General features: G+C 40.3%; 1 protein-coding gene across 1 annotated transcript in view; it reads right to left on the bottom strand.

Moving 5' to 3' along the window:
* Window positions 1–13,112, bottom strand: part of gabbr1b (gamma-aminobutyric acid (GABA) B receptor, 1b) — a 123,721-nt gene that overhangs the window by 60,837 nt on the left and 49,772 nt on the right. The window contains exons 3-6 of the mRNA XM_039605151.1: window positions 7,147–7,317; window positions 5,855–5,956; window positions 3,147–3,212; window positions 1,545–1,736 (exon numbers count right to left, since the gene is read on the bottom strand). Coding sequence (XP_039461085.1) covers window positions 1,545–1,736; window positions 3,147–3,212; window positions 5,855–5,956; window positions 7,147–7,317 — 531 coding nt within the window. The remainder of the gene's footprint in view (window positions 1–1,544; window positions 1,737–3,146; window positions 3,213–5,854; window positions 5,957–7,146; window positions 7,318–13,112) is intronic.

Here is a 13,112-nt window from a genome sequence, read left to right on the forward strand (position 1 = left end):
AAACCACAAACATGTTTAACAAATCATTTTCATAACTTGAAATGCAAATATAAATGGTAAGTTTTAAAAACCTATACACAAGTGTTTCAAACAAAAAAGTTATTTACAACTATTTGCCTAAAAATGCAGCCAATGCCTCAGGCAGTTTTTATACTTCTATTTACAAAATGATCAGGTGTCACAAAAAGATTTCACACATATCATTTGTGCCACTTCAGAAAACAGTTCCTGTCCACCACAAGACACAGGGGCAGGGTGTTTCACTCCTTCTGTTGTCCTCCTGGAGACAGCGTTTACATTTTAATCTGCTTTCAGTGGCTTTCTGGACAGCATCTGTGTCTGTGAGAATGGGAACAGGAATGTGTTCAGCTCTCCTGCTGTTGGGAACACCTGTTTTGTCCATGCCACAAAACTGACATACCAGCTCACCACGAAATCTTTGTGTGTACCTGCTTGGCATTGCACATTTCATGATGCAAGGTAATAATAAAAAAATATTGATGTATACTTTATTGATCCCCGTGGGGAAATTCCTCTCTGCATTAAACCCATTCACCCAGTGAAGCAGTGGGAAGGCACCAATCTAGCGCCCGGGGAGCAGTGTGTAAGGACGGTACCTTGCACAGGGGTACTTCAAAGTGGCCGTTCAGTGGATTTTAACCCCCGACCTTCCGATCATGGGCACACCACTCTACCTACTGAGCTATCCCTGCCCCAAGATGAATGAATTTGTTGTCACAATGTCCATAAAATGCAGCAACATGGTTCTGTACCAGCGGGCAGCTGTTCTGTGAGTGGAATAGTACTGAATGAGCTGGTCGGACAGGTCAGCCCCACCTATATTTTTATTGTATGCCATGATTGGTGTGGGACAGGTGAGCTCTCTCATAGCCTAGTGTCCATTTCCAACCATTACCTTTCTCTTCACCGTCTCTCCTGAAAATGCAGGATAGATGGTGGAGCACACAGACACCTCCCGTGTGCCCATCCACATCACAAAAACAAGTGGGCCTCCTCTGATCCATCTCACAGATCCCCTTTGACATTTTTTGTTCAGAGCATTTGCCCTTCGTCTGGGGCATCCTTTTCTATTTTCCGTGTAGGTGCTACATACACCAACCTCATGCTTGTCAGGTCCAGGAACAGTCTGGTACTTGCCCATGTAAACAGTGCCAAGACAGGAATGAATAAGGTTCATCACCACATCATAGGCCAGCCCATGCTCACTTGCAGTTAGAGTCCTGCCAGTGTATATGGTAAATATGATGGTGTAGCCACTTCTTGATTTAACCAGTCTAGAAAGTCCTAAAAAACAGCTGCCAATGCACAACAGGTTGCATTGGCATGGCACTGGTCTAACTGTCTGGAAGCTGATGGTTCTGTATGACTGACATGTAGTGTGTAAAATCTTTATTGAGGCTGTAAAGCTTTGAAATAAATTCATTTAGCCTGTTTTTTTAAGCTTTTTAAAATGTTAGATTTTTTTGCAACAATTCTTCTGAGCATCGCTGATAAGTTGTGTCATAAGATAATGCATGTCTTACCAGGTTAGAAGCTCCTCGTACTGTTTCTGGGTTAAGCATGACAATTTCAGTAGTTACATGACCCTCCACAGCCTCTGTCATCTGCTCCACAGTACAGTTGATGGATGGGTCTTTGATCTTAAACCAGTTGTCTGCATACCAGCCAATGAGGAACCAAACATACTTTTTCCCATATAACTTCTCCTTGTAAACCTGCAAAAAGATGATGGAAGAATGTGTGAAGTTGAAATTCAGTTCAACACCAATTTTATTTAAGGAAAAGAGAAGTGATCTTGCAGAGCTCCTGACCCAACCTGTTGAGCCTTAGCATCCTACAGTTTGTGTCCTTTTGCAACACATTCAACATTATGGCATTCTTCTTCTGAGCCTAATACAACCATATAAATAATACATCAACAATGATCTGCTCCTTAGGTGTGGGTCTGTGGGATAAAAAAATTGTCTTGATCTACTATAACTTTTCACCTGTGAGTGTTACTTTTGAGGGTTTAAGATCAACAACAATAGTGATATTCAATATATTAAAAAAACAAAACATTTTATACCCATCAAGTCTTGTGAAACAGTACATTTGAGACATAAAGCGTGTTACTGTTAAAGCCTGTGAAGGCTCTGTCTGACACTGGTTAGATTTGAGACATTAACGTAAACTGACATTAAAGTGGCCTTGTAGTGCTCAAAAATATTGAATTGTTCTTGTGAATATAAACAAAGAAGTAGTATGAAGTCTACAGGAGTTCTGTCAAATCTGGTGTTTTATAGATCACTCTACTTTTTTTTCTCTCAGGCCTCCTTATATACAGAACTTATTGCAATAACTTCTGAGGCCTGTTAAAAATTGTAACAAAATCAGTTTGGAACATGGAATAGAATAATCCAGGATATGATATGTATGATATGTACATTTTGTTATAAACTGCTAACCAGCACTTGGTGGTGGTAACTTAGAGAGTAAAATAGCAGAATTGCATATTTATTGAATGTGTGTGATAATTCTAGTTCTCGTTACTATGTAGAATCAATGTTCCATCATGTATGATAATTTGATAATTTGGAGAATTATATTTATTATTTATTTATTGTTTTTTTTTTTTTTCATTTTACAGCCTTCAATGTTATTACACAGAAGGATTAATGTAGGTAGGAATAGGCAGGATTAATTCCAGCATTATAATATGTTAAAATTTCAATTTTTATTACAAATTATTATGAGGTTACTATCAAGTCATTATGTTAAATTTTTCAATGCAAACATATTACCAATACATTACTTACATTGCATACATTATTTCAAAAATGCTATATTACTAGGTTATACTAATACTAATCGGTTTTGTCTGATAGGCATGTTTGTTCCCACATTATTTTTGTCAAGTGTTAGTTTGTTATTACCCAGTTACATAAATTTGATCCAAGATAATTACTTGAATATTATTTGGCTAATTAAGTGATAACTTGCTATCTCTAAACATTACCAGCTTATTTCCACCTTATTACCCCACTATTATCATATTATTTTAAGCTGGGCCAAAAAATCCTCCCTAAAATGTTTCTGTTATGTAATATTTTAAAGTAGACACATGAATCTGGTTAGAACATTACCTCACAGAAGACTTTCCTTGCCTCTGTCTCATAGAACAGGCCGACAATAATTCTGGCATCTTGACGCTTGAAAGTGAAAATAAAATGAAGATAGCACAGTCACAGAGAGAAGAGACAGAACGCACACTTTAAAAGCCATGCCGGGCTGGGTACAAAAAAGTCAACCCTCATCCTGCATCACACAATAATAGACATTCTCTCCACTGCAAGACATTTATCCTGCAAGACATCTATCCATGTTTGTGTTTCTGCAACTATAGGGTGGCATGCTGGGCTGGGTCATTGTAAGGTATGTGTGTGGCAGGAAGAAAGCAAGTCGGCCAACACATGTCAGAACTTTTTTTTTTTGCAGCTTTCTCAAGCTTTGTTGCCAGCAAATCTCTCCAGGTCTGGGATCCTGATGACTGTGCAGAGACAACAATGACCATCTTTGATTTGACAATACATATCTGGTAACTTAACCAGATAAGACACAGAATGTGCTGCTCAGAGACAATAATTCCTTAGCTCTGTTGCTCCGAGTGAGAAATGTCCAAAAAGAGAGTGTTTATGTTTATCACTGTAGATTTTCTTCTGACATTCTAAACTGCTCGGTCAACTATTAAAGAACAGCATTTAAAAAAAAAAAAAAAGAGAATTCCACGTTTTTTTATGTTTCACACGAGCTTCATTTCCTCCTAGAAATGAGGCTTAACACTTGGCATCCATCTTGAAACAACCCTGGTCACTTCATTTGGCAGTAATTTTAAAAAATTACCTGAATAAACATTACTTCCAGTGGTCACCAGACAATCACCACTTAATACAGTGCACTAAGGGTCTGTTTTGACTGTAGTTGTACAAACCCAATTCTGGGGTAAAATGTAAATACACAATTCACAAATATAAAACTAAACATATCAAAGATTCATAGTGACAAAAATGTACCTTTTTATGGTACAGGATCGTAAATAAAACTTTGTAGTAACCCTTCATCTTTTGATAACAGTCCATAAGTGTGCGGGAGCTGAACAGAGCAAGTGCTGAACTTTTGACAGAGAAAGTTATGCCATTTTTGTCTAAAAGAGCATTCTAGCTGCTCTGCTATTATGCTCCAAATGTTTTGGAGCCTGAACTGTAGGTAGGTAAGTTCAGAACTACGATTCTTCTACTATGAAGCTGTGCTGTTTTTATAGCTGTAGTATGCAGGTTATCATTATCTTACTGAAGTCATTTGGATGGGAGAATACAATGGTGTGAAAATTTGCAGTAACTGGCAATCTTTTATAGCACTATGGAGGAATTTTGGCCAATTCATTTTGCAGAATTGTTGTAATTCGGCCACATTGGAGGGTTTTTCAAGCATGCACTGCCTTTTTAAGGTCATGCCACAGCATCTCAGTCAGACACTCATCAGGACATTGGGTAGGCCACTACAAAGTCATTACTTTGTTTTTTCTTAAGCCATTCAGAGGTAGACTTGCTGATGTGTTCTGGATCATTATCCTGCTGCAGGACCCAAGTGCGCTTCAGCTTGAGGTCAGGAACAGATGACGGCAGAGCTGTGTGCTGTGTTAAGCCGAAGAAGGCAGCTGGAAAGCTGCGCAAACTAAAAAGTGAAAAACAATGCAAATAAACATTCACTTACCTTGCAATGCTGTGTGGGTTGGGTCCTTTGTAACAGTAATATTTTGAGATTTTGACTACAAAATTTGCAGTTACTCATCAACATTGTCAACACTGAAACATTGTCACTGAACTGCTTTCCAAGGAGTTGGACAAATTTTGACCATCATTAATTGTATCGTAAGGATATTTTCACACCTGCTGTGTTAAATCAAACTCTGGTCTGTTTACTCCCTCAGTGCAGTTCATTGGTACTGGTGTGCAGATCAAAACAACCGTATTGAGACCATTTGGAGGAGGTGGTCTCAGTACAGTTCTAAACAAACTCCAGGGCACTTTATTTATGGTGTGAATGAGATCCGACCCTGATCTGAACCATGTGTATGTTACAAGTTTGGGCTAAATAATGTCCTGTAGCCACGTGTGCTCTGTATTGTCAATATAGGAACATACTATAGATGTGCAAAGGTTTGTACGGGCTAACAACTGGCCATACTATACACCAGCCACCCACTGGGGTGGCTGTAGCTCAGGAGGTAGAGCAGGTCATCTGCTGATTGGAAGGTTCGATCCCTGGCTCCCCCCATTCTGGCTCCTCCCATTCAAATATCCTTGGGCAAGATACTAACCCCAAGTTGCTCTCCGTAAAAAGCGCTTTGAGTCCTCCGGGAGATGTAGAAAAGTGCTATATAAGAATCAGTCCATTTACCATTTACCATGAAATAAATGTAAATTCTTTGGCTTCTCCTGTAGTCCAGAACACAGCACCTTCTTACTGTATCTACTTATTATCTACAGGCCAAAGCTACTTGCTTACAAACTCATCCAGTGATTTCAACCAGAAAAAACTAACAATAGGTGTGAAAACATCCTAAGGACACTATAATACAATTATGATCACACTTTTTACACAACAGATTCATCCATTGGGAAGAATTTCCATCTGTTACTAACTCAACATTCTGAGCAGCAGGCTCCCTCTGAAATTTCTGTCCTATTTTTGCTAAGTATCCAAAAGCTCTGGCAGTTAACTGGCCAGACAAGGCCTGACTGATCAGTGTCCAGCTGGCTGGTATGTGTAAGAATGATTGGGGAACTCGCACCTTGAGATTTTTGACAGCCACAGCTGGGTCGGTTAGGAAGCTCTGACGAACACTGATTTCAATCCCTGCCTCCTTCACCCTCTCCTCCAGATCATCCAGAGTCTATGACACACAAAAAGAGACAAGCACAATTAAAAGCACGCAGAAGATGACTGAGCAACAGAAACAGCAACTAAAAAAGGAAAGAGAACAATAATGGAATAGTAGGCAGTAGGAAGAAATGCAAAGAACAGTTAACAGCAACTGAAATAAGTGCACTCATCTTCTCTTGTCCATATTTGTCTTGTCTCAAATAACATTTTATCTATTGATTTTTATTTAAATTTGATTTCATGAGCATAAATCGTCATAAACTGTAGTGCTTATAAAAATCACAAAGTCATCATTAGCCAGCAGGGTGATGACATGAGCAGCAGAATTTTCCTCAGGTTTTAATAAACACCATGGAAGGTCTCTGTACTGTGAGAGACTGTGTTTTCACTCACAATTTGGTACATTTTGTGGCCCAAAACTACTTGTGTAGATCAGATCATGGTTTGAGTTAAAAAGAACTCTTTCACAATCACATTGTCACTTCTTCGCTGGCAGATGTATGGAATGAGACAGGAAATGAGGGAATGAGTCACATGAGACATGGAGACATGACTGATTGGGAGATGCACAAACATAGAGACAGGAGTGACTAGACATGAAACGTGTAACACATAGTAGCAGAAACTTAAAGACTAGAATTTAAGGATACACACATGGAGAACAATAAGGAGAACCAAAAACATGAATAACACTAAATCCAAAAATATAGAAATATATATATAGAAAGCAGCCTGGGGGACAAATTTTTCCACTTCACAGGACAGTATTGAAAAATAAATGGTGCAACCATAAAATTTAGTTTCGAGTAAAATATTTTAGTGTCAAAGTGAACTGTTGCAAAAAAAAAAAATTAATATTCTTGTTTTAAATGGCAAAATATTTCACATTATTGTAGTCTTATCCTTCAGTGAATTCAGAGTGATTTATTTTATAAAATGACAGAAAGCTTTTCGTGCTTAGTTTTCTGCCCTTGCAGTAATTGGATGTGTTAGTACACAGTTTGAGTGGAGCATATTATAAGACTATGCATCTAGTTCACAATTTTGCTTGTGTGCTAACAAAATACTTAAATATACATTTAGCTAAACTTTGACTAGCGAGCTCCTATTTAAAGGTGGGGTTGCAGGGGCCAGTGTAGTGTCTTCACCACACCCCTCATTGTACATGAGTTCACAGAATTATTGTAATATATGACTCACTGAGGTAAAAACCTCTGTTGTTTGCTGGATAGTGGCAATCTTGGTCCATTTCCACTTCTGGAAGAGCTGTACCCGAGTGGGGTTGTGCAGTGTAGCAGATGGATGAGTACGGAAGAAAGTGGGGAAGCGCTGTCGGTTGGACAGAGCAGGAGAGCTGGAGCCATATGACAGCTAAGAGATGTAAAGACACAAAGAAATGCATTTAGTTTGAATATGAAACCCCCAAAGATCAGTTTATAACGCTTATATAATGTGTTTTTTTAATGTTCTCTGTATATATTAAAAGGAAACTACTGTAAAAATTAGAGACTATTAATTTATTTTCAAGTGAGAAAAATTACAAATTCACCAGGGGAATTATTTCCCCTGCTGTATACCTTCTTTGTAATAAAGGAACCGCTTTTTGGCCTCCTGATTACTCTTTGTGAGATTAATTTGGATACATGACAGCATAACAATGAATGTAGATGTGTCAAATGCTTGAAACATGGCAGTTAATTTTTCAAAACAATTTTGTCTTTTAGTGAACTCACTTATCATAATGATGAAAGAAATGTCACCATGTGAAATCTGAATTAAGCTTGAAAAGAGATACATTACTTGCTGCTGCTGTCACAGTTTTCACAGAAAAGAAAACTCTGACAGACATGAACATGGTCAGAAGCCATCGCAATAAAAGAAAGGAGTGCATTTCTAAAGGGGGGTTTAAAGTCAGTTCACCATTTCTATTTAAATCATGTTGGAGACAAGAATTTAAATGAGTCTATTTAGGTCTGTGAGCCTACTGATATCCTAGAAATTAAAGAGCAAAGAGAGGCTGCAGAGATAAGCTAAAGAATATATGAACTTCTAGTTCACAAAAATGTGATATCTAAGATTTTCCTTTGAATACACATATTTTCAGGCAGTATATCACAAAGTGGACACTTCTTCCAGTTTTGGTGTAGGAAGTGGAGCAAAAGCTCTCAAGATGAAAATAGCAACGTGTATAAAAAATTAAGGAAACCGTCTGGAATTTTTAAAGATGTTTTTTTTTTAATCAGTGCACTTTACAACCAAACCCCCAAAAGCATGTGCTTTGCTCTCAGCTCAGACAGCCACACAGCTGTGTAACTGATCTGTCTATTGGATGGCATAAGACAAGTGTAAGATGACTCACTGTCATAATAACTATAATCGACAGTTTAGTTTTCCAAAAACAATAAAAATTAAAGCTGCAAGCAGCGTTATGAGGGCCCTCGCACCCCTGGCGCGTCGAGCCACGCCTTACACCTGAAACCAGCACGTCCGATCTGATGTCACATTGGAATTCATGCATTTAATCACCAGCTAACATTTCATCTCATTTAATTATAATTATAGTCGTCCCACCAGGTGGCGCTCTAACCGTTACTGACAAATGGCATAACAAACATTTCCGAGGTCGAGTCTCATCACGCCTGCGACGTTTGGGAGAGATTGGACATTGTGTTTTTGAGTGACAGCAGATTACTGCTTTTTGGCGAGTGATTGAATCTCCACGTGCCGCCATGACCACCCCGTTTCCCTGAACGTAAAAAGCTTCGCAATTTAACATCACAAAGGTATTTAGATTCCACACCCTGGAGATCGCGTTAATCTAATGAAATCCCTTGGAGGAGTTCGTCAAAGGAACGGTGCCTGAAAAGAGGGGAAAATGGCGCCAAAATTTCACATTAATTTTAAAATGGCTGACTTCCTGTTGGATTTGAGATATTGCTCCAAGAGACTTTTTTGTACATCTTGATATCTCCTATAAGCTTACCAGGTTTCAGACTCATAGATAACACACAGAGCAGGGGCTGTTGTTTTGAAATTTTGTAGGGGGCGCTGTGGAGCCATTTTGCACTATTCAAGGAAAGTGATCACATAACAAGAAAGCGTTCATCACATTGGAGGTGTGTGCCAAAATTCACGACATTTTAAACTTTCCAAGCCCCTCAAAAGCCACTTCATTTTTCATGGTGAACTGCCTTGCCACCAGGGTGCGCCGTTCAATTTAAAGTCACAATTTTCTCACTGAAGCATCACGAGGGACTGATGGTGACATTCACCGCTCTTCAGGTGGCCACGATGGACCCGTGAAAATCAGTACAACAAAGTGAAAGACCTGACATTTCCTGTTGCCACTAGGTGGCGCTCTTCGTATTCTTGACAATGGGCAGATCAATCTGTTCAGGGCGGGTCTAACATCATGCCTGTAAAGTCTGGTACTGATCAGACTGAATTTCATTGAGTTATACTAATTTGTTTCTTCATGGCGAGATATCAATGTTCGCCATGCTGCTGGGGTCACACCCTTTTGCGAAAAGTCACAAATTTCACTACAAACCAAGACCAACTGCTCAAGGCTTTCCTGGAGAAATTTGAGGCTGCAGATGTCAACCATAACAATACTGTACACCAAAGTGTAAAACATGACATTTCCTGTTCCCACTAGGTGGCGCTGTCCCTGGTGTCAAATATGGCAGTTGAAATATGTTCAGGGGTGGAGCCTTATCATATGTGTGCTCTGTGGTCCACGTCGGACCATGTATGAGGGAATGAGAGGCAATAATATTTTCATGGCGAGTCATCGAAATTCGCCATGGCGCCACGGCCTCACCGTAACCCGAAAACTCAAAAGCTCCGCAATTTAACATGGCCCAGGTGTGTAGTTGACACTGACCAAATATGAAGCTTATGCAATCAAATCCCAAGGAGGAGTTCGCAAAAGATAGAGGCATGGAAATGGCAAAATTAGAGCCAAAATGTCACCTTCACTTCCAAATGGCGGACTTCCTGTTGGGTTTAGGACATGGCCATAATAGACTTTTTTGTGCGTCTCCTAACGTTAGATATGTGTTCCGAGTTTTATACATGTAGGTCATACCCATCTCGGGGGCTCGCGTTTTTCATTTTTCTAGGTGGCGCTACTGAGCCAATTTTCCCTGGACATGTCTACGGACATTAAAATACGTAATTTTTCACCAGACCTGACGCGTGTGCAAAATTTCATGAGTTTTTGAGCATGTTTAGGCCCTCAAAAGGCCGATTCATTTGCCGTAATAATAATAATGATAATAATTAAAGCTGCAAGCAGCGATATGAGGGCCCTCGCACCCCAGCACGTCGAGCCAAGCCCAACACCTAAAACCAGCACTTACGATCTGATGTCACATTGATGGAATTCATGCATTTAACCACCAGCTAAAATTTCATCTCATTCAATCATGATTATAGTCGTCCCACTAGGTGGTGCTCTAACCATTACTGACAAATGGCATAACAAACATTTCCGAGCTCGAGTCTCATCACGCTTGTGACCTTTGGGAGAGATTGGACATTGTATTTTTGAGTGACAGCAGATTACTGCTTTTTGGCGAGTGATTGAAACTCCACGTGCCGCCACGACCACCCCGTTTCCCTGAACGTAAAAAGTTTCGCAATTTAACATCACAAAGGTCTTTAGATTCCACACACAGGAGATCGTGTAAATCTGATGAAATCCCTCGGAGGAGTTCGTCACAGAACGGTGCCTGAAAAGAGGGGAAAATGTCGCCAAAATTACACATTCATTTTAAAATGGCTGACTTCCTGTTGGATTTGGGATATTGCTCCAAGAGACTTTTTTGTACATCTTGATATCTTACATAAGCTTGCCAGATTTCAGACTCATAGATAAAACACAGAGCAGGGGCTGATGTTTTGAAATTTTGTAGGGGGCGCTGTGGAGCCATTTTGCGCCATTTCATGAAAATGATCCCGTAACAAGATAGCGCTCATCACATTGGAGGTGTGCGCCCAATTTCAAGACTTTTTAAACTTTCCAAGCCCCTCAAAAGCCACTTTATTGTTCATGGTGAACCGCGTTGCCACTAGGGTGCGCCGTTCAGTTTAAAGTCACAATTTGTTCACTGAAGCATCATGAGGGACTGATGGTGATATTCACCGCTTTTGAGGTGGCCATGATGAACCTGTGAAAATCAGTAGAAGAAAATGAAAGCCATGGCATTTCCTGGTGCCACTAGGTGGCGCTCTACCTATTCCTGACAATGGGCACATCATTCTGTTCAGGGCGGGTCTGACATCATCCCTGTAAAGTCTGGTACTGATCAAACTAGATTTCATTGAGTTATACTCATTTGTTTCTTAATGGCGAGACATCAAAGTTCGCCATGCTGCAGGGGTCACACCCTTTTGCGAAAACTCACAGTTTTCTCTGTAACCCAAGACCAACTCCTTAAGGCTTTCCTGGAGAAATTTGAGGCTGCAGATGTCACCCATTACAATACTGTACCCCAAAGTGTAAAACATGACATTTCCTGTTCCCACTAGGTGGCGCTGTACCTGATGTCAAATATGGCAGTTGAAATATGTTCAGGGGTGGAGCCTTATCATATGTGTCCACTTTGGTCAAGGTCGGACAATGTATGACAGACCGAGAGGCAATAAGATTTTCATGGCGAGTCATCGAAATTCGCCGTGGCGCCACGGCCTCACCGTATCCTGAAAACTCAAAAGCTCCGCAATTTAACATGGCCCAGGTGTGTAGTTGACACTGACCAAATATGAAGCTTGTACGATGAAATTCCAATGAGGAGTTCGCAAAAGTTCGAGGCATGGAAATGGCAAAATTAGAGCCAAAATGTCACCTTCACTTCCAAATGGCGGACTTCCTGTTGGGTTTGCGTCAATGGTCCCATTGACTTTTTTGTTCGTCTTGGCATGATACACATGTGTGCCAAATTTCATACATGTAGCTAAAAGGATGTGTTCGTAGGGCTGCATTTAACAAGGCATAGGTGGCGCTACAGCGCCATTTCCCAGTGCTCATATGTAAAACCATTAAAATACAAAATTTTTCACCAGACCTGGCATGTGTGAAAAATTCCAAGAGTTTTCGAGCATGTTAAAGCCCTCAAAAAGGCCCTTCTTTTGCCTGAATAATAATAATAATAATTAAAGCTGCAAGCAGCGATATGAGGGCCCTCGCACCCCGGTAGCGTCGAGCCAAGCCCAACACCTAAAACCAGTGCTTCCGATCTGATGTCACATTGATGGAATTCATGCATTTAACCACCAGCTAAAATTTCATCTCATTCAACCATTATTATAGTCGTCCCACTAGGTGGCGCTCTAACCATTACTGACAAATGGCATAACAAACATTTCCGAGCTCGAGTCTCATCACGCCTGCGACCTTTGGGAGAGATTGGACATTGTGTTTTTGAGCGACAGCAGGTTACTGCTTTTTGGCGAGTGATTGAAACTCCACCTGCCGCCATGACCACCCGTTTCCCTGAACGTAAAAGCTTCGCAATTTAACATCACAAAGGTCTTTAGATTCCACACACACAGGAGATCGCGTAAATCTAATGAAATCCCTTGGAGGAGTTCGTCAAAGTATGAGGCCTGAAAAGAGGGGAAAATGTCGCCAAATTTACACATTAATTTTAAAATGGCTGACTTCCTGTTGGATTTGGGATATTGCTCCAAGAGACTTTTTGTACATCTTGATATCTCCAATAAGCTTGCCAGGTTTCAAACTCATACATAAAACACAGAGCAGGGGCTGTTGTTTTGAAATTTTGTAGGGGGCGCTGTGGAGCCATTTTGCGCTGTTCAAGGAAAATGAACATAAAAAGAAATCCTCATCACATTAGAGCTGTGCGCCAAATTTCAAGACTTTTAAACTTTTCAAGCCCCTCAAAAGCCACTTCATCTTTCATGGTGAACTGCGTTGCCACCAGGGTGCGCCGTTCAGTTTATAGTCACAATTTTCTCACTGAAGCATCAAGAGGGACTGATGGTGATATTCACCGCTTTTGAGGTGGCCACGATGAACCTGTGAAAATCAGTACAACAAAATGAAAGACATGACATTTCCTGGTGCCACTAGGTGGCGCTCTACGTATTCCTGACAATGGGCATATCAATCTGTTCAGGGCGGGTCTGACATCATCCCT

This window comes from Oreochromis aureus, linkage group 22, assembly GCF_013358895.1.
Source record: "Oreochromis aureus strain Israel breed Guangdong linkage group 22, ZZ_aureus, whole genome shotgun sequence".
Taxonomy (NCBI): Eukaryota; Metazoa; Chordata; class Actinopteri; order Cichliformes; family Cichlidae; genus Oreochromis; species Oreochromis aureus.